A 22124-nucleotide genomic window follows, 5' to 3' on the forward strand; every position below is an offset into this window, starting at 1 on the left:
TATCCCCTGCATCGGCAGGCGGACTCTCAACCACTGCGCCACCAGGGAAGCCCTGTTCTATCTTTAAGCCAGGTTTTTTTGAGGGGGTGGAGTTGTGATTTTCTTTATTGTGGTGAATAAACATAACATAATATTTATCATAACCATCCTAAGTATACAGTTCAGTGGCATTAAAAGCATTTACGGCAGTTGGTTATGTAAACATCACCAGTGTTTACACCCAGAACTTTTTCATCATTGCCAACAAAAACTATACGTGTTACATAAACAGTGACTCCCTCTGCCCCTCCCTCTGCAGCCCCTTGTAACCTCCATTCTGCTTTTTCTCTGGATTTGCTAATTCATAAATTTTGATCTTTGATCCATTTCGAGTTTATTTTAGTATATGGTGTAAGGCAAGGGTCCAGGTTCATTTTGCACGTGGATACTCAATTTTCCAAGCACCATTTCTTAAAAAGACTGTTTTTTGTTGACTGGCCTTCGTACTCATGTTGAAAATCAGTTGACTGTGTATGTGAGTATTTTTGGGATCCCTATTCCATTGGTCTGTTATGTTTCTCCTTATGTCATTACCATATGCTTTAATTTACTGTTGCAGTAGGTTTGGAAGTCAAGGAAGTGAGTCTTCCAACTCTATAATTTTTTTTTTCAAAATTGTTTTGGCTATTTGGGGCTCTTTGCAATTCCATAATGAATTTTTGAGGATCAGCTTTTATGTTTCAGTGAAAAAGGCCTTTGGAATTTTGATAGAGATTGTGTGGAATTTGTAGATTGCTTGGGTTGTATTGACATTTTAATGATATTAAATCTTCCTATTCATGAACACGGGATGGTTTTCCATTTATTTAGGCCTTTTCAAATTTCTTTCAACAGTACTTTGTAGGTTTTAGTTTAAAAGTCTTTCACCTCTGATTAGATTTATTTCTAAGTGTTTAATTCTTTTAGGTGCTATTGTAAATGGAATTGCTTTCCTGATTTCCTTTTTAGATCATTCATTGGTGTTGTATAGAACCACAACTGATTTTTGTGTGTTGGTCTTGTACTCTGCAACATTGCTGAAATGATTTTATTGGCTCTAGTAGCTTTCTTGTGGATTTTTGTGAATTTCTAAGCCAGTTGTTTTTGTTATATTTATATTCTGTTCAGATTATGTGTGGACTATAGTCACTTATGACTATTAATGTTCTTTTTGTGTATTTTTACTTGGGATGCATTGTTTACTTGTCATTTATCCATCTTTTACTTAACTGTTTTTCCTGCCTGTTTCAGTGTATTTGAAAAGATTATTAGTTTGAGTTTCTTCCTTTTCTTTAATATTCAAATTTTTTCATATGAATACTTTTTTTTAATATGTTGGTAAAATTTGGGATTTATCACATTTCTGATATTCTCTAACGTTTTAGAAATGTTGTGTATTATGCATTACCCATTTCATGGAGCTTTATATTTGTGATCTAGAATTTTGAATATGCATACAAAATTCAGTACTTTAAAAACTTTAGGGTTTCCCTGGTGGCGCAGTGGTTGAGAGTCTGCCTGCCGATGTGGGGGACACGGGTTCGTGCCCCGGTCCGGGAAGATCCCACATGCCGCGGAGTGGCTGGGCCGTGGGCCATGGCCGCTAGGCCTGTGCGTCCGGAGCCTGTGCTCCACAACGAGAGAGGCCGCAACAGTGAGAGGCCCGCGTAATGCAAAAAAAAAAAAAAAGTTTAAATTCCTTAGATTTTACATAGTTAACACTGGGTGAGTTAGATAAATGAATGATGATAGTGCCTGTGTATTGTTTCAGGCAGGTAAGTAACTTCTTAATGATTCTTCCTTTTTAGACCTTGCATCGAAGTGGGAGTTTCATCAATTCTCTATTACAGCTAGAAGAACTGGGATTTCGTAGTGGAGCACCCATGATTAAAAAAATAGCTTTTATTGCTTGGAAGAGTTTAATAGATAATTTTGCTTTAAATCCAGGTAAGTACTATTTAAAAATTCGACTTTTTATGACTTAAGATGAAAAACAAAGCTTTTCTGATTTTTTTTGGGGGGGGGCTTTATATCGAATATTTACCTATCATTGAATATTAGGGGAATAAATTTGTAGCTAAAAGTAGAATTCAAAGGCCAGGTATTATTGAAAATCACGGATATAAAGTTTATATTTCAAAAACTGAACAAAGTGACATGCTGTTTGTGGCTTATATCGAATATTTACCTATCATTGAATATTATTTTAGGGGAATAAATTTGTAGCTAAAAGTAGAATTCAAAGGCCAGGTATTATTGAAAATCACGGATATAAAGTTTATTTTACACTATTTCAAAAACTGAACAAAGTGACATGCTGTTTGTGGCTTTCTTAGTGAATTCCAGCACTTAGTTGAGCGTTTTACATACATCTCACTTTTATCATCACAGTAGACCTTAGATGGTAAGCATTATCACTATTTTCAGAAGATTAAGTAGTTCATCAAAGGTCACACAGCCAATAGATGATAACAAACAATTGTGTTTTCTATGGAATCAAAGTATCAGAAACTGAGGAACTTTTTTTCAGGATCTTTAGAACAGCGCCTGATAGTGGGCTAACATTAATATGTAGAAGTGATTCCTTTTGATGTACCTTACCCATATCTTTTTATTGTCCACTGGAGGTGCTTAATATATATATATGTGAGAATTTCGCCCAAAAGTGGGTCAGTATGAGTACCTACTTAACTGGGTAGTTAATCTTAGGTATAATTGATAGTTTACAAGATCTGCTAAATAATGTTGATTTCATCCTGTTTTCCCTTGCAGAAGACCATTAATCCTTTTAAAATGTGTTTTGTAAATAACTATTTGCATTAACTACAACTACTTTTATTGAAAATATTGCCAGACACAGATTTTAATTGGAAATGTCACCTCTTTTTGGTTATTGTTTATGAACCTCACTGTGAGGTATCCAGGATTAAATCTGGTGGAATTATGTATAGTTGTGTTAAAGCATAAAATAGGAGTGACTTAAGATAAATAAAATGCTGTCTCATTTGAAATAAGTCAAGAGCTAGAGAGTCTGTGACTGGTATTATGGATCGAGGAAGTCATTAAAGAATCAGATGCCTGTCTTTTTCTGTTGTCATCTTCAGCGTGCCTTAATTGCAGACTACAGGAAGGAGGGGAAGGCAGAAGGGGCAAAAATAAGCTTCTTCACAGCTGAGTGAGCCATCTGTAAACAACATTTCAGAAATTCCACATACAGTTCCACTTAAAAATCTCATTGGGGGCTTCCCTGGTGGCGCAGTGGTTGGGAGTCCGCCTGCCGTTGCATGGGACGCGGGTTTGTGCCCCGGTCCGGGAGGATCCCACATGCCGCGGAGCAGCTGGGCCCGTGAGCCATGGCCTCTGAGCCTGCGTGTCCGGAGCCTGTGCTCCGCAACAGGAGAGGCCACAGCAGTGAGAGGCCCACGTACAGAAAAAAAAAAAAAAAAAAAAAATCTCATTGGGAGAATGGCTAAATGGGAAACTAGATAAAGTAGTCAAAGAGTAGATACCCATCACTGTTCTGAGTGAAAGCAGATCTTGTAACTAAAAGAGAATGGAGTATTATTGCACAGCAGTTGTTGGTATTCTCCTCTCATAGATATTTCAGAAAGGATTAGAGGATTTGTTTCCACAGTGGTCTGACTTTATTTTCTTATAAAAATGTTAATTGAAAGCCAAATGGCAGAATACTTGTAAGAAACATTGATCAATGTTATTCCACCAAATACATGACTTGACAGATGCATCACAATCCTTTTTAAGTCTTTTTGATAAATTGATTGAGCACAGACTGTATTATTTTATATATTCTCCCGTCACTGATACAGTAAACACTTCTGGTATAAATATTTTGTTTAAAGAAGTGTATTTAGTGTTTGTGTAGAATTTAAGCAATCTGATTATCGCTAATGTAGAGTAGACCTAAATCTAAATGAATATTTAGTTTTCCAAAATCTCATTAATTGCATCAACAGTTAAAGTGTTTGGTAAAATAAATTACTAGTAAATTTTTAAAATGACAACTTTTTTTGAGGTAAAAATATGCCTCTATTTTTTAATCTGTAAAATGGGGATAATGAGAATACTAAAGCAGCTTAGAAAGAGTTTCTCAACATTTTAGCATATTAGGTTGGACAGTTTGTTGTGGAGAACTGCCCTGTGAGTTAGAGGAAGTTTAGCAGCATCCCTCGATGCAGCCCACTAGTTACTAGTAGCAGTCTCCATATCCCTACCTCTCAGTTGTAACCAAAAATATTGCAGACATTGCTAAATGGTGGAAAAATCACCCCTGGCACACTGTATCTAGTAAATATTAGTTATTATTTTTTAAAATAAGCCTTAAGTATTGTGACCTGGTTGTACTAAAGTTTGTCAATATGAAAATTTTGGGTAGAACAGGAACACCTGGTAATTAAAAAAATTTTTTTTAAAAAATCTATTCTCTTGTTGTAGTAGGCTGTTGCATACTATCATTCTTAAAGTTTAATCTTTACCTCTTTAATGTTTTTACCTGGGTGCTAATTTTATTTTATTTTTTAAGAAATACTATGTAGTGCAAAAAGACTGAAGTTGTTAATGCAGCCTTTGAGTTCTATCCATGTGAGAACAGAAACTCTAGCGCTGACAAAACTAGAAGTCTGGTGGTATTTATTGATGAGACTAGGACCTCATCTTCCTGCTAATTTTGAACAGGTAACATTAAAGTGTTGATTACTATACTTTATGTGTTTTTTTTATTAATGTGTTCTTAGATTCTTACCAATCTAATCTTTCAGTGCTGTTTTTGCTGTGTTAGCAGAGCACGTCATATAAAAGATTTTTTTCACCCAGACACAGAACTTGAGTTCATTTTCCTCAAAGGATATTCTCCAATTGTCTGAAATGGAGCATCTAAAACCTTTTTAATCAGTAACACTCAAATATCTATTCTTACTCTAGAGGCATTATGAAAGATTTTTTTTTTAAAGGAATTGCATGTGACTTAGAATATAATTGAGAGTAGAGTCAGCATTACTGAAATAGAAATCATGTGCTACACAGAGTTGGATCAATTCTGATTTTTTGTATCCTTTTTCTAGGCTACATAGTGATAACCAGTCATTTAATCCCATTATAGCTTTTCATTATTGTTACACATGAGTTTTACAGATTCCTTTAGATTTTGATATCCTTGCTGCATTTAAACATAAAAGCTTAATCTTATTTTTAAGTAAAAAAGGGTAGCCCCAATAACACCTTTTATCTTTTTTTAAATTTATTTTTTATTGAAGTATAGTTGATTTACATGTTGTATTAGTTTTTGTTGTACAGCAAAGTAATTCAGTTATAAACATATATTCTTTTTCATATTTTCCATTATTGTTTATTACAGGATATTGAATATAGTTCCTTGTGCTATACAGTAGGACCTTGTTGTTTATCCTTCTATATATGATAGTTTGCATCTGCTAATCCCAAACTCCCATTCTTTGTTGTCTTTTTGTTTTGTTTATGGTTTCCTTTACGGTACAGAAGTTTGTAAGTTTGATTAGCTCCCATTCATTTATTTTTGCTTTTATTTCTATTGCCTTGGGAGACTGACCTAAGAAAACATTGCTACAATTTATGTCAGAGAATGTTTTGCCTATGTTCTCTTCTAGGAGTTTTATGGTGTCATGTCTTGTATGTAAGTTTTTAAATTATTTTGAGTTTATTTTTGTATATGGTGTGAGAGAGTGTTGTAACTTCATTGATTTACCTGTGGCTGTCCAACTTTTCCAACACCACTTGCTGAAGAGACTATCTTTTCTCCATTGTATATTCTTGATTCCTTTGTTGAAGATTAATTGACCATAAGTGTGGGTTTATTTCTGGACTCTGTATTCTGTTCCATTGATCTATATGTCTGTTTTTGTGCCATTACCATGCTGTTTTGATAACTTTGTAGCTTTCTAGTATAGTCTGAAGTCTGTGAGGGTTATGCCTCCTGCTTTGTTCTTTTTCCTCAGGATTGCTTTGGCAATTCTAGGTCTTTTATGGTTCCATATAAATTTTAAGATTATTTGTTCTAGTTCTGTAAAAAAGGCCATGGGTAATTTAATAGGGATCCCACTAAATCTGTAGATTGCTTTGGGTAGTATGGCCACTTTAACAATATTAGTTCTTTCAATCCAAGAGCATGGGATATCTTTCCATTTCTTTAAACCATCATTAATGTTTTATAGCTCTTGGCATATAGGTCTTTTACCTCCTTGGTCAGGTTTATTCCTAAGTTTTCGGGTTTTTTTTAGCTTTTTATTTTATATTGGAGTATAGTTGATTAACAATGTTGTGATAGTTTCAGGTGTACAGCAAGTATTTTATTTTTTGATGTGATTTTAAAAGGTTTTTTTTTTTTTACTTTCCCTTTTTTTAAAAGGTTTCTTTTTTTTTTTTTACTTTCCCTTTCTGATATTTCAATGTTAGTGTAAAGAAATGCAACAGATTTCTGTATGTCAGTCTTGTATCCTGCATACCTTGCTGAATTTATCAGTTCTTCCTCAAGTATACTTGGATTTTTTTTTAGCAAGTTCTCTTTAAATTTTTAATTGCTTAATATATTAAAATTTTTAAACTTGATAGAGCACGAACTGATTAAAATTGGGCATTGATTGTAACTTGTAACTGGGGTCATAATTTTTTCAAATTCTACCATTTTAAGTTCCTAGTAGGCTGATCTTACCCAGTTGTCCCACCCATTCCTTGGCATAATCTACTCATTGGCTACATTTGACAGGTATTGGAATGATCTTAGAAATAAGCTTGGAGTTGTCTTAGTTCATATTTTCTTAAGGTGTTTTTTAAAATGTTTAAAATGGTCTGTCTACCAATAGCATTAAAACTCATGTAGATGTTATTTGTAAAAGCTGTAAAAGCTATTTATGTGTATAATTTTCCATCTGGAATGTAGAGTTGAAATTTATAGATAGTACATATTTAGGGCAAATATATTTGTAATAAAAATTTTCACTTTTCCAAGTTTCAGTTTTTACCCTGTGCATCAAAAAGGCCAATAAAATTTCAACATATCAAAACAATTGAGATTGCTTCTTAAGGATATTTAACTGTATTATGCAAGACTTAAAAAAAATATGACAGTTATACATATTTACAGATTCAGTTCCCTCCATCTCGCTCTCTTTTTTTTTTAAACCCCAATAGGTTTGTGTGCCTCTGATTCAAAGCACAATAAGCATTGATTCTAATGCTTCACCTCAAGGCAGTTCATCTCGTGTAGCTACTTCTCCAGCTTTAAATCCTGCGACCCCTGTACACAAAGGTAAGAGATAGACCTACTTGGGGTTTTTTTCCTTTATTTTTACAAAAAGGCTTTGAATCAAGTCTTTGCTCCGTGTAATTCACATAATTTTGGCTGCCTTATCACAAAATCGTTTTGTTTGTTTTCTGTATGTGTTACTGTGTACTGCTGTTATCGCATTATTGTAGTTGGATAAGATCAACTTTTTTCCACTACATTATGTGAAGTGCATTACAGACTCTTATGTTTGTTTCAGAATTAGAATCTTAGAGTTATAATTAAAAATATCAGATCTTAACAGATGTAAGGAATGTGGCTTAGTATGTATATCAGTGAAAGAAAATTATTTGTTGTTCCTATTTTACGTTAAATATTCTGAATCAAATTTTTATATTTAAGTTTTAGGAATGCCTGCATATTAATGTTAAGGTATGGATTAATGTCTGAGAATTCACTTAAATGGTGTATGACCCTAGTCTTGTTCTTAACCTAGTAAGATTAGTATTTAATTAGGAACTGTGTTGTGGGCTTTAAACAAAAACTCTTTAACTTTTGTTGAAGGACAAATTATTTACTTTTAAAAGTACATTGCATTGAAATGAAGTAAACAAAATATATTTATTTGGGGAACTAATTTAATCGTACATAACTTAGCAATTTTGTTTGTTTGTTTAAAGGTGCTTCTCCATATGGAGCTCCCCGGATGAACTTGAGTTCAAATTTTGGTGGAATGGCCACAATTCCCTCTATACAAGTTTTGGGGCTTGAAATGTTGCTTCATTTTTTGTTGGGTCCAGAAGTCTTGAGTTTTGCTAAGCAAAACAAACTTATGCTGAGCTTAGGTATTTAATTGTTTTAAAAATCATTTCAATTACTGACACAGTTCAGAACACTGTACTTTGGGGTGAGGAAAGAGATTTTATAAATCTTCTTTTTTATAAATTTATTTATTTTTGGCTGCGTTGGGTCTTCGTTGCTGCGTGCGGGTTTTCTCTAGTTGCGGCGAGCAGGGGCTACTCTTCCTTGTGGTGCGCGGGCTGCTCATTGCGGTGGCTTCCATTGTTAGGGAGCACGGGCTCTAGGCACGCGGGTTTCAGTAGTTGTGGCTGAGCGCGGGCTTATTTGCTCTGCGGCATGTGGGATCTCTGGGACCAGGGCTCGAACCCGTGTCCCCTGCGTTGGCAAGCAGATTCTTAACCACTGTGCCACCAGGGAAGTCCCTAAATCTTTTTCATAGAAAACATATCAGACTACCTAACATTTTACATTGAGAAATTTATTTCATAAAGCTTTGGTTTTGCATAATTGTCTTTTTTTCTCTTTTAGAGCGACTTGAACATCCGTTAATCAGCAGCTCTTCTTTTTTTTCCAAACATGCAAATACATTTATCACTGCTGTTCGTGATAGCTTTGTTGCAGTTAGAAAAGATGCTTCTGGTAAATATTTAAGAGAAGATTTTTTTTTTTTTTTTGTGGTATGCGGGCCTCCCTCTGCTGTGGCCTTTCCCGTTGCGGAGCACAGGCTCCGGACGCGCAGGCCCAGCGGCCATGGCTCACGGGCCCAGCCGCTCTGCGGCATGTGGGATCTTCCCAGACCGGGGCGCGAACCCGGTTCCCCTGCATCAGCAGGCGGACGCGCAACCACTGCGCCACCAGGGAAGCCCTAAGAGAAGATTTTTATTATTTAAACCTGTGTTTAAAAAGAAAAAATAGTAAATATTTATATAGTGCCACCTGTTTCCAGATTGTGCTGCAGGAGCTTTACATATAATTCATTGAATCCTCACAGCAACCTTCTGTGTTAGCCTATTTTGCAGATAAGGGATTGTGTTGTACTGAAGTAAATAACTTGTGCAGAGTTACATAGTAAGTGATGGAGCTATGATTCAGACCTAGGCTCTGTGATTTTAGTATCTACACCTAAACTCCTGTGTTCTAAAGCCTATCAAGTAATGATGACAGGTTTTAAAAATTAAATAGTTTGCTATTGTACTGGTTGGAAAATTTTTTTCTAGTGGCTTTCAGGTATCCTTCTCAGTCTGTAATCCTTGTCTCAAAAGTGAAAGGTGTTCAATACAGAAAATACAGTCGATGAGAAGAAAGAATTACCCTGAGTATGTTAACAGTCCTTTTGAAAAACATTTCTTTCTTTAAACAAAAATGAGGTGAATAGTATATTGTAAACTGATAACAAGGTTGACTATTACAAGGAGAATTATATTTTAAATTTTTAAGTATTACTCAATTTATTTCTGTAGTATAAGCGTGAAAGGGAGAGCTTTTGTAGTCATATCTGTTTCATTCTAAAGTACCTTTTGTTTTGTTTGGCAGATGCAGTTGTCAATGCTATTTGGAAGGAGCTAGTTAGCTTGGTGAAGTCAGTTATTGAATCTGGTAAGCACTATAATGATCAAAAGATTTTTATAGCACTCAGTGAATTGTTTAGCTTTCATATATAAAATTAATTTTAAAATCATTTTTTGAATTATCTTCCAGACTTTACCTTTAAACAAAGCACTTTATTTAGTAAGGAAAAACAAAAAAATTACTTTTTTTTTTTTTTTTTTTTCTCCTGCGGTATGCAGGCCTCACTGTTGTGGCCTCTCCCGTTGCGGAGCACAGGCTCCGGACGCACAGGCTTCGAACGCACAGGCTCAGCGGCCATGGCTCACTGGCCCAGCCGCTCTGCGGCATGTGGGATCTTCCCGGCCCGGGGCACGAACCCGTATCCCCTGCGTTGGCAGGCGGACTCTCAACCACTGCGCCACCAGGGAAGCCCCCCCAAAATTACTCTTTAATAGCTCTCTGAGTATATATTTTTACCCCTGAAAAGCTGTATTTTCACCCCTAAAAATACATGTTTAGAACCGTACCTCTCCTTTTCCCTTTTGATAGGTAACAAAAAAGAGAGACCAGGTTCTGAAGTTTTGACTCTTCTCTTAAAATCTTTGGAAAGCATAGTGAAGTCAGAAGTATTTCCTGTATTGAAAACACTAGTAAGTATAATACCTATATGTGCTGGAATTTTAAAACCATATTCTGAAATTGAATTTTATATTTATTGAAGGTACTACCACAGATCAGGATTTGGGAAGATATTTTATATCAAGTACTTATCAGCAATTTGGCCCTGTAATAAATGCTGTTCCACTGACTAAATGGAGTCATTTGAAACCTTCTTAAAGTAAATGATGACAGTGGCAGCTACAAAAATCTTCCAGTGTGATAGGAAAAAGAATAGGCCGTACAGAGAAAATGCGATAAGGGGCATGAAACTTGAACTGAAGAAACTTGGATGAACACTAATTTTGTGACAAGATTGCTGAGCTCCACTGATTGTTAGTATGTACATTTAAAAAAATATCTGGTAATCTTGGAGAGCTTTTGCATTTAAAATATGTCCTACATAGTAGAGAGGGAAAAAGTGAATTGGATATACTTTTTGTAATAGTGAGTTTCCCAAAATAAACTGCAGATGGAACAAACCACACCCGTAGGTAGATTCTGAGTGATTCCTTTATGTGCCATGACAACCATATCTACTGTGGCAATAGAGGATAGTGGTTAATAGCAAGGGCTCTGGTACAGACTAGGTTGAACCTCTGTCCAGCTATTAACTGCATGAACTTAGACACTCTGTCTACTCTCTTGTCGCTCTATAAAGAAGAGATGTAGTAGTAGTTCATAATTAAATGAGTTGATAAATGCAGAGCATTATGGGGCTGGAACAAAATAAATGTGTCAACGAATGCTAATTATTATCGTTAGTGTCTGTTCAAATGAGAATATGTGAAAGCTTATTTTCACTAACAGTTATTTTTGTCATGTTACTTATGTTATATAATTCAGGTTAATACCAGTGTAATAATATTTTTGGATGGCAGTTTGGTAATCTGTCACATTTGAGAGGCGTGTCTTAGATACAGCTTCTAGTTAGCAGTTCTTTGAAATACTTGCTTCTGGCACTAGTGAGTACATAATTGCAGAATTTCTTTTTGTAGTATAAAAAATGAAAATAGCCTCAAGGACCATTAATTTTTAAAAAGTTTGAACAAACTGCCCATTTGTTTATCAGTTAAGAATGTGTCTACATAGACTGATGTGAAAACTCTGTAACACAGGTGAAGAACATTAGTTCCAGAGTATCTTACGGTACAATATCATTAACGATATAAAACAATAGGTACAAGACAGCCAACCTAGGAAGTTATGTTTCTCTCTGTACTTACATATATGGAAATTTAGGTCTAAAAAATAAATTCCAAACTGGTAACATTGATTATTCCTGGAGTTAAGAAAGGACTTCATTATTTTATTATTTATATTTCTGTATTTGAACATTTTAAGCTAATGAGAATGTATTTACATCAATGAACGAACATTACTTATAATAAATTGTTAAAAACATAGTTAATACTATAAGATTTTTACTAAGTAAGGTACTACTTTTATGGCTAATGTACAGTAAAATCTTTTGTCTTTCTTAGGTTCTCATGGAAATTACAATTAAAGGACTTCCTCAGAAAGTATTAGGTTCTCCAGCATATCAGGTTGCTAATATGGATATTCTTAATGCAAGTATCTTAAATGTAATGATACTAAATTAGCTAATAAACAAAAAGATCCATGGTATTTTTTTTTTCTCAAGGTAGTGAAACTTAGATTGCAAAGTTCCAAGAGAATTGAATTTGAATACGCTGATTATGTTAAAGGAAAAAATGATAGACAAAGTACAGGCATACCTCAGAGATACTGCAGGTTCAGTTCCAGACCGCTGCCAAGAAAGTGAATATCACAGTAAAGAAAGTCACATGAAATTTTTCGTTTCCCAATGCATGTGAAAGTTAATGTTTATACTATACTGTAGTCTGTTAAGTGTGAGTAAATAGCATTATTCCTAAAAAAAAAAAAAAAAACAAAAAACATACCTTAATTTAAAACTACTTTATTGCTAAACAGATGCTAACCTATCATCTGAGCCTTCAGTGAGTCATCTTTGTACTGCTGGAGTGTCTTGTCTCCATATTGACGGCTTCTGACTGATCAGGGTGGTGGTTGCTGAAGGCTGGGGTGGCTGTGGGAATTTCTTAAAATAAGACAACAGTGACATTTGCTATGATTGATTCTTCCTTTCACAAATGATTTCTCTGTAGCATGTAATGCTATTGGATAGCGTTTTACCCACAGTAGAACTTTCAGAATTAGAGTTAGTCCTCTCAAACCCTACTGCTGCCTTATCAACTAAGTTTATGAAATATTCTAAATCCTGTTGTCGCTTCAGCAGTCTTCAACATCTTCACCAGCAGTAGATTCCATCTTAAGAAACCACTTTCTTTGCTTATCCATAAGAAGCAACTCCACATCTGTTAAAGTTTTATCATAAGATTGCAGCAATTCTTTCACATCTTCAGGCTCCAATCCTAATTCTAGTTCTTTGCTGTTTCTGCCACATCTGTAGTTATGTCCTCCACTGAAGTCTTAACCCTCTAAGTCATTCAGGAGGGTTGGAATCAGCTTCTTCCAAACTCCTGTTTATGTTGATATTTTGACCTCTTCCCATGAATCATGAATGTTCTTCACGGCATCTAGAATGATGAGTCCTTTCCGTAAGGTTTTCAGTTTACTTTGCCCAAGTCTATCAGAGGAATCACTCTTTATGGCAACTATAACCTTATGAAATGTATTTCTGAAAAAGGCTTGGAAGTCGAAATTGCTCCTTGATCTGCAGAATGGATGTTGTGTTAGACACGAAAACATTAGTCTCATTGTACATCTTTGTCAGAGTGCTTGGGTGTCCAGGTTCATCATCAATGGGTAGTGATATTTTGAAAGGATTCTTTTTTTTTTCCTGAGCAGTAGGTCTCAACAGTGGGCTTAAAATACTCAGTAAACCATGTTGTAAACAGATGAGCTGTCATCCAGGGTTTGTTCCATTTATATAGAGCACAGGCAGAGTGGATTTAGCATGATTCTGAAGGGCCCTAGTATTTTTGGGATGGTAAATGGCATTGGCTTCAACTTAGAATCACTAGCTGCATTAGCCCCTAATAAAAGGCAGCCTGTCATTTGAAGCTTTGAAGCAGACATTGACTTTTCCTCTCTAGCTGTGAAAGTCCTATGTGGCTTCTTCTTCCAATACGAGGCTGTTTTATCAACAGGTAGAAAATCTGTTTAGGGTAACCACCATCATTAATTAAATAGCTAGGTCTTCTGTGTAACTTGATGCAGCTTCTGTGTGAGCACTTGCTGCTTCACCTTGCACTTTGAAGTTATGGAGACGGCTATTCCTTAAATCTCATGAACCAACCTCTGCTGGCTTCACACTTTTCTTCTGCAGCTTCCTCACCTCTCAGCCTTCACAGAATTGAAGAGTTAGGCCCTTGCTGTGGATTAGGCTTTGGCTTAAGGGAATGTTGTAGCTGGTTTGATCTATCTAGACCACTAAAACGTTGTCCATATCAGCAATAAGGCTGTTTTGCTTTCTTACTATTGTGTTCACTGAAGTAGCGCTTTTCATTTCCTTCAGTAACTTTTCCTCTGCGTTCACAACTTTGCTAACTTGCACAAGAGGCCTAGCTTTTGGCCTTTCTGACATGCCTTCCCTATTAAGCTTAATTATTTCTAGCTTTTGATTGAAAGAGAGACGTGCAAGTCTTCCTTTTGCTTAAACATTTAGAGGCCATTGTATTGTTATTAATTAGTCTAAATTCAATATTGTGTCTCAGGGGATGGGGAGGTCAGAGGAGATGGAGAGAGACATGATAATGGCTGGTTAGTGGAGCAGTCAGGACACATAATGTTAAGTTTGAAAAATCGTGAGAATTACCAAAATGTGACAGAGACATGAAGTGAACAAATGCTGTTAGAAAAATGGTGCCAATAGACTTGGTCGACATAGGGTTGCCACAAACCTTCAATATGTAAAAAATGCCATATCTGCAAAGCACAATAAAACAAGGTACACTCGTTACAATGTGAAGAATTAAGTATGGCACTATTAATGGAACTGTTTCCCTGGATTAAACAGTTCTAGAAGGAAAGTTTTCTCTTTGCTTTTATATAATAATAATTTTGGTTACTGTTATAAATTTTGGAAGCTTAGTAACATTGGGTTACTTATGGTGAAATATATTTAATATCTTTTGGATGTAGGTATTGTTGATCCAGCACGTTTTAAGTCAACATTTTTTTTTTAATATCTGGAATCTCTCTCTGTTCTTCAATTGCTCACATAGATGTAACAGCTATGATTAAAATATAAAGAGCTTGCGTTTTGTGTGTAGTTAGTGGAAGTACATTTGCTATCATTTTTGTCATTTCCTAAGTAATATCGAAAGTTAAATTTCTCAAGCTTAAAACGGTCATATTTCACATAATTGTAGAAAACAAGTATAACGAGAAGAGTATACTGTTTGTAACAAGAAGATTGATTGCCATCTCCCATCTTTTTTCAGGGAACTCCTGCTTTGTTCTTAATTCAGTTAATTTTCAATAATAATCTATTGGAATGTGGTGTAGAAGATGAAAGGTAATTTTAAACAAACTATTTTGTTTATCTTGGAAAGTTTGTCATGTGATGGATGATATTCTTTTGACTTACTCTAAATTATTTAAAAATGAAAAAAATCAAAATAAGAGTTGGGATTCATTTTTTGTTTTTTTTTGTCAGTTATTTTTATAACCTTGCTATAATGTAATTAATGCATTTTCGAAGAAAGTACAGTTAATGCATAGTTGAAAATTTTTTTCTCCAGGTTTTTTCTCAACCTGGAAACACTTGTAGGCTGTGTTCTTTCTGGTCCAACTTCACCGCTAGCTTTCAGTGACTCTGTCTTAAATGTTATTAATCAAAATGCAAAGCAGTTGGAAAACAAGGAGCATCTTTGGAGAATGTGGAGTATTATAGTCACCCCATTAACTGAATTGATAAATCAGGTATGTTATAAGTTAGCTTCATGTTTCCCCCAAATTTAATATCTTCCCTTTTTTTCCTTCCTTGTTAGAGCACAGGGGTATATGAATAGAAGTTTGTATTTGAATGGAAGATACTGCCTATTTTTTTCTGTAGGATTGGTTAGTTTTCTACTCTTTAGATTAGTTGATTTCATCGTGTTTCTCCCTTATTCAAGAAAGTATAACTTAGTGGGTACTAAACAGTCCATTTTCTCCAGTAATTAGAAAGCCAGAAGGCTTATATGATATATACAGATTCCCCTGTTTATATCTTGGATTTTTTCACTTGTACTATTGGGGAATAATATGGGTATCTTGACTAGACTATATATTCTTAGGATCCCATGGTCGATGGGATCCTATGTTGGTGATTACCTCAAAACCATATTGTAGTTCCTAAATCATTAATTGTTGAGAGTTGACTAACCCTTACGTATAATTACTTTAAAAAGTGGCAATATTGGCAGGGTATGGAGCTCAAGTTCTGTCACTATTAATAGTTCATCAGCTGCTTTATCAGTCTTTAAGTGGAATTATTCTTTGGGAAATAGTCTGTTATAACTCTGAAATGGAGTGAAGACTCCAAAGAATTTGTTATGTGGTTATACAGTAGCCCTTATTTTGGCTGCTCGAGCCATCACTCCATTAAACATATTCTTCCCGAAGAAAAAAGTTTATGTTCCTAAATAATTTCCCACTGTTCAAAGGATGCTAGAGGCCCTTTTTATAAGTCCTTGCTTGAATCTACCTTCTGTGTATAGTAAAAGATTTTGGAGTCACCTTTGGGATTCTTTTTTAGGACTTAAAACACAGTGCGTTGTTTCCCAGGGTTGCTTAAAAAATTACCATGAACTGATGGCTTAAATCAATAGGAATTTATTTTTTTATAGCTCTTGAGGCCAGAGTTTCAAAATCAAGGTGTTGGCAGGTTTGGTTTCTTCTGGAGCTCTGAAGGAGAGTGTGGTCCATGCTTCTCTTAGCGTCCAGTAATTCTTGATGTTCCTTGGCTTGTGGATGCATCACTTCAGTCTCAGCCTCCATCTTCACATGGCATTCTTCAAAGTATCTTCTGTCTATTCAACTTCCCCTTTTGTTATAAGGATGCCAGTTATTGGATTAGGGCCCATCCTAAACTGGCATGACTTCATTATTGCATGATTACATCTGCAAAGACCCTACTTCCAAAGGTTACAGAGGTTAGGCGTTCACCATCTGTTGAACATGTCAACATTGGAGACACAATTGTACTCACTACACATAGTAAGATGTTACTACTTCGGGCTAGAATTAGATGATGATTTGTCTAACTTCTTTATTATTTTTCTTGTTTCAGACCAATGAAGTGAATCAAGGTGATGCCTTAGAACATAATTTTAGTGCCATCTATTGTGCACTGACTTTACCAATAAACCATATTTTTTCAGCACAAAAAATTCCAGCGGTAAGGCAGTTTTACTTGATGAACTTGCATTTTTCTGAAAATATTATGTCACCTTTTATAATGAACCCCTACAGTAATTTTACCTAAAACAAGACTTTTTTATGACCTATAATCAGCTTAGGAGAAAGGAAAGTGGTGAAGGAAGGGAGAACTTCCTCTTGACCTTTGATAATTGCTGGTATTGTGGCATTATTACAGTTCTTCAGTTAGAGCTCTGTGGAGGTTGGCAAACTCACTACCCTATACTAGTCTCCTCTTTGACACCTTAAATGTTACCGTGTTTTTAAAATGTTAAAGATGTATTCTGTTAGGTGTTTTGATGTGTAGATGTGTTTTCTAAATTTCTTTTTTATTGTTACTAGGCCACCATGAAGACCTTACTTGAAACTTGGTCAGAATTATACAGAGCATTTGCTCGTTGTGCAGCCTTGGTGGCAACTGCAGAGGAGAATTTGTGCTGTGAGGAACTTTCTTCCAAGATAATGTCCAGTTTGGAAGATGAAGGCCTTTCAGTGAGTTTATCCTGGTACATTTTTTGCATGTAAAGGATTCTTTTCAAGTAAATAGAGATAACACTTGTGAACTGTCATTTACTAATGCTTTTAGTTTATAAGTAATGAAGTTAGTGTATAAAACGAGTAACAGCTTTGTGAGACAGTTTGGTGTCTTTGAACTCTAAGGTCCATGTATCAGGACCATTTAACAGTGATTTGCTTTTACTACTCTGTTGTGTGTCTGTGCCATTCTAGGTGAACCGTACAAGGACCTTACTGTCCTGGACCTTGCTTTATCATATGTTAGCTCTTTAAAGTGTATACTCTAGAAGTTTGTAGATCTAAAAATGTAGGTTCCTATTCACTCCTTTTCCTTACTCTGTAAAAAAAACAACTGCTGTCAGCAGTTTGGTATATATCATTCTAGAATAGACCTCTTTCTTTCTACCCATAAGTTACATACTTATGCTCACATATGTACATGAATACAGTGTTCTTGCCAGTTGAAATTTATTTATTACTCTGAAGAATGGTTTTTTCCATCTGAAAAGATAGATTTTCTACCTCTTAATAGTGGTTACCCCTGCGGAGAAGAGTAGAAGTATTTATAATATTCTCTTTTTTAAAATATTGACATAATTCTGATTATGGTATTTTGGTACTATAGTATTTGTCAGAGCGACTTTAAAAATGTAAATCAGATTAAAACACTTCTGTAGCTTTTTGTTGCATTTGGAATAAAAATCTGAACTGCTTACAACTGCCCTTGAAGCTTGTGCTTCCTTCTTCAAAGAATCTTATTTATAATTAGTCTTGTTAATTTCTATTTGAGCATCTTGTTATCAAAATCGTTTGTGTACTTCATTCTGTAACTTCCCCCACACTCCATGAGGTTAGGGACTTTCTGTCTTGATGTATATCTGTGGCTTTTATCTGGCCAGCTAGACAGTGAATTTGTTGAAGGCTTTTATAATTGTTAGGGAGAAGCTTGACCCTCAGTTTTCACCTTTAAATTATTGTCTTGGGTAGGCTTACATCTTTGTTCTCTTCTGCAAGAAATGTAGAATCTATCAAGTTTTATAAAATACCCTGTTGGGATTTTGCTTGTGATTGGTTGGTTATATTGCATTTATAGATTAATTTGGAAAAGAATTTACATCTTTATAATGTTGAGTTTCTCTATTAAGTAATATTTATTCTAAACTTAACCAAGCTTGCTTGATTTTTTGGAAGTTTTAAAGCTGTTTTTCAGCTGTTATGTATGGTCTCTTCGCTGCCCATATTTGCTTGCTGCTGGAGTATATGAGATCTGTTGGTAATGTGCATTTCCGTATGTTAAACCAAACTTGTGTCCTTGAGATACCCTTCTTGGTCACAGTGGAAATCTTTTAAAACATTGTAGATAAAGTGTTTTAAAATTTTTTGCGTATATCTTCATGAGTGAGATTGGAGTTCCTCATTGTCCAGATTTTGTATTTGGGGAATAACAGACATGTATGTGACTGATAACTCCTTGTCAAATATGTAACTAAGTAATTAGTTACAATTTTTAGGTTTCAGAAAAATTTTTATCACAGTTTTGAAGATACTGTTCATTTGTTCATTTCTGTAAAACTTTTTTCATTTTTACAAAATATGCATCTAAGACTATTCTTACTTTTGTTACTGCTACTGTTACAAATGCATTGTTTGATACAAATTTTTTTAAAATAATTTTAAAAACATTATTTATTTATTTATTTTGGCTGCACCAGGTCTTAGTTGTGGCATGCGGGAATCTTTTAGTTGCAGCATGGTATTCAGGCTTCTTAGTTGTGGCATGCGAACTTAGTTGCAGCATGCACGTGGGATCTAGTTCCCCGACCAGGGATCAAAACCAGGGCCCCTGCAAGGGGAGCGTGGAGTCTTACCCACTGGACTACAGGGAAGTCCCACTAATTTTTAATTTTTTTGTTATTAATCTCTTTTTTAGTTTGTAAAGTTTTGGGGTTTTCCTCTTGCCTTTAGAATTTAGACATTTCACCATGGTGTGTCTTGAGGCGTCTTTTAAACTGTTTTAAGTACTTGGTAGACCCTTTCAATCTAAAGAGCTGTACCTTCATCTCAGGAAGAGTGCTTAGATCTTCAGGTGTCATCTTTGTGTCTGTTACTTTTCTTTCTTTATATCTGTTTGTGTTTTGCTTTATTTTTGGTACTGCTTTCTGGGAGCTTGATACTTCTGTTTCCATTCTTTCTCTGTTTAAATGCTGAGGTGTTTTATAATAGTTTTATTTTTACATTTATGTTTTTAAGTGGATATGATTTCCTCTTTGAAGATAGTAGTTTTCTTCTGTTTCTGTTATTACCTCTTGCCTTGTGGATTAGTTCTATTGGTATTTAGCACACCTTCTTCATATTTGTCAGTAAAGGTTAATATTGAACAATATTGGTAGGTGGAATGTGTTTTCTAACCCAGGAGAGATCCCCTGTTTTTCTGGCTTTGATAGCCAATTGTAGTTACAAGCAAGCTTCACCTTGTAATTGTGAGCAAGAAGGAAGCACTGGAGCTTTAACATCTTTTCTGTATGGGTGTGTAGGTTATCATCTGTACTGAACTTTCCATGTGGTTTTCTTAGGTTAACTGGGGGCTCTCCCTTCCTCCTCTTGGTCCTTAACACTGACTGGGGGAGGTTGTCTTTAGTGGCAGACTTGTGAATTAGTCCAGTGAATTGGACAAGTGAAAGGTAATGGAGAATAAAAGAAGAGCAACTGTGTTATAGAACTTTAATTTCAGTAGTCTTTTAATTACCCATTTGATTTTTCTAATGACCATCATATCTTTTTCTCAGAATCCTCCCTGTGTCTTCTGTTACTCGGTTTCTTCTAGGAAAACTCACTATTTTTGAGGTGTTCTTGGACTCATAGTGCTGGGATTTCCTTTGTTCTGTTTTCAGTCTCCCTTGCCCCCCATCTTTAAAAAAAGTTGCCAGAAAAATGTCTGATGTTTCTAAGGGTTTATTTTTATTTCATTTGGATTTGAGGGAGGAGGAAAGGGTATCGGGGAGCTTTAGCAACATTTCACATTTTGTTTTGTTTCTGCTGGGTTTAGTGAACACTTCTGTAATTTTGAAGAGAAATTTGGTAAAGAATCTAATTTTGAACCTAGCTCTTCCATTCTCAATTTATTGGTTTATATGCTGAGTTTTATGGGCATCTTAAAGCTGAATTATTTTCCATAAATATTGGGAAACAAAAAAAAGGTATAGTACTTGGCACACAGCAGTTAACTGGGAAATATTCATAACCATATACTTAATGTACCTTAAATGGTATAAACTATGACATGTGTGTTACTATATGTTATATGTGGGAGTTAAAAGTCTTATATTTTTGTTCATGCTTACACTTTATATAAACCATGCCATAAACCATGCCAGTAGTTAAAAGATTCTAATATAATACTTAACTATTCTTTCCTAGAATTTATTGTTCTTGGATAGGATCACTCATATTATTACTGTAATGGTTGATTGCATCGACTTTTCACCATATAATATTAAGTATCAGCCCAAAATTAAATGTAAGTATTTTATTTGCTTACCTAATATATCATAAACATGGCTGTCTGGAACTGTTGTCAGGGCAAATCCTAATAGCTTTTCCCATCTTATTTTACCTACTTCTGATGCTGTGTAGCCATGTTAGTTACTATGCTAGTAGCTCACATGCTTGCTCTCTCTCCTTCTCTGTGTGTGTGTCTCTCACCCTCCCCCCCAATCTAACTCCTTTTTATGATGCAGAAACATAAATATTGTCCTATTAGAGATTGTCTAATAATACAAATGATTTTACTTACTCCATCTGGTACAGGGATTATCTGGACAAAAAACTTTGACGTTTGTTAAAATGTTCTTATTTGATAGCCTGATTTGAAATAATCATTGAGTTGACATTCAACTGCATAGAAAATCTTGGCAGTGATTAATCAGTTACGGATTTACAGGAAATTTAAAATGATGCTAAAAGTTTAACTCAATTTTTACTGTATAAAATTGGACAATTGAAATCATAACAAGTTGTCTTATTTTTATAACTATGTTCCTTGGTTAATTCTAAATTATATTGTAATAAATACTGAGCTGTTTTATTCTATACTAAGTGGTTCTTTGAACTTATATATTTCTACCAATGATTATATATTTTCATACTGTATAGGAAAGAACCTTCCAGTAATGAAAAATGTGGATGTTTAAAGGTTACTTTTCCTGTTTAAAGATTGGGAACAGGGCTTCCCTGGTGACGCAGTGGTTGAGAGTCCACCTGCTGATGCAGGGGACAAGGGTTCGTGCCCCGGTCCAGGAAGATCCCACATGTCGCGGAGCAGCTAGGCCCGTGAGCCATGGCCGCTGAGCCTGCGTGTCCGGAGCCTGTGCTCCGCAATGGGAGAGGCCACAACAGGGAGAGGCCCGCGTACCGCAAAAAAAAAAAAAAAAAAAGATTGGGAACATACTCAGTTTTCTTTTCTTTTGGGTTTGTTTTTTTTTTTTTTTTTTTTAAGGTTCGTGTCCTTCTTTTAAAAAAATTTATTTTATTTGTTTATTTTTGGCTGCGTTGGGTCTTCATTGCTGCGTGCGGGCTTTCTCTAGTTGCAGCGAGCAGGGTCTACTCTTTGCTGCGGTGTGCGGGTTTCTCATTGCGGAGCATGGGCTCTAGGGTGTGCGGGCTTCAGTAGTTGTGGCACGCGAGTTCAGTTGTTGTGGCTCGTGAGCTCTAGAGTGCAGGCTCAGTAGTTGTGGCGCACGGGCTTAGTTGCTCCATAGCATGTGGGATCTTCCCGGACCAGGGATCGAACCCATGTCCCCTGCATTGGCAGGCAGATTCTTAACCACTGTGCCACCAGGGAAGTCCCTCAGTTTTCTTTCAATAAGATCTATCTTTGATGAATTAGTGTAAAGGCTACTAG

General features: G+C 35.5%; 1 protein-coding gene across 5 annotated transcripts in view; it reads left to right on the forward strand.

Moving 5' to 3' along the window:
- The window catches only part of RIF1 (replication timing regulatory factor 1), a 57606-nt gene that overhangs the window by 9149 nt on the left and 26333 nt on the right, over positions 1-22124 (forward strand). For 4 of the 5 annotated variants that reach the window (XM_007114285.4, XM_007114284.4, XM_055087823.1 and 1 more), the window contains exons 9-21: positions 1827-1965; positions 4559-4710; positions 7198-7315; positions 7972-8136; positions 8621-8731; positions 9626-9688; positions 10190-10290; positions 11782-11868; positions 14749-14822; positions 15049-15229; positions 16581-16688; positions 17051-17200; positions 20642-20741. In XM_007114285.4, coding sequence (XP_007114347.2) covers positions 1827-1965; positions 4559-4710; positions 7198-7315; positions 7972-8136; positions 8621-8731; positions 9626-9688; positions 10190-10290; positions 11782-11868; positions 14749-14822; positions 15049-15229; positions 16581-16688; positions 17051-17200; positions 20642-20741 — 1549 coding nt within the window. The remainder of the gene's footprint in view (positions 1-1826; positions 1966-4558; positions 4711-7197; positions 7316-7971; positions 8137-8620; positions 8732-9625; positions 9689-10189; positions 10291-11781; positions 11869-14748; positions 14823-15048; positions 15230-16580; positions 16689-17050; positions 17201-20641; positions 20742-22124) is intronic. The other variant, XM_055087821.1, reaches the window with a different exon arrangement.

This window comes from Physeter macrocephalus, chromosome 2, assembly GCF_002837175.3.
Source record: "Physeter macrocephalus isolate SW-GA chromosome 2, ASM283717v5, whole genome shotgun sequence".
Lineage (NCBI taxonomy): Eukaryota > Metazoa > Chordata > Mammalia > Artiodactyla > Physeteridae > Physeter > Physeter macrocephalus.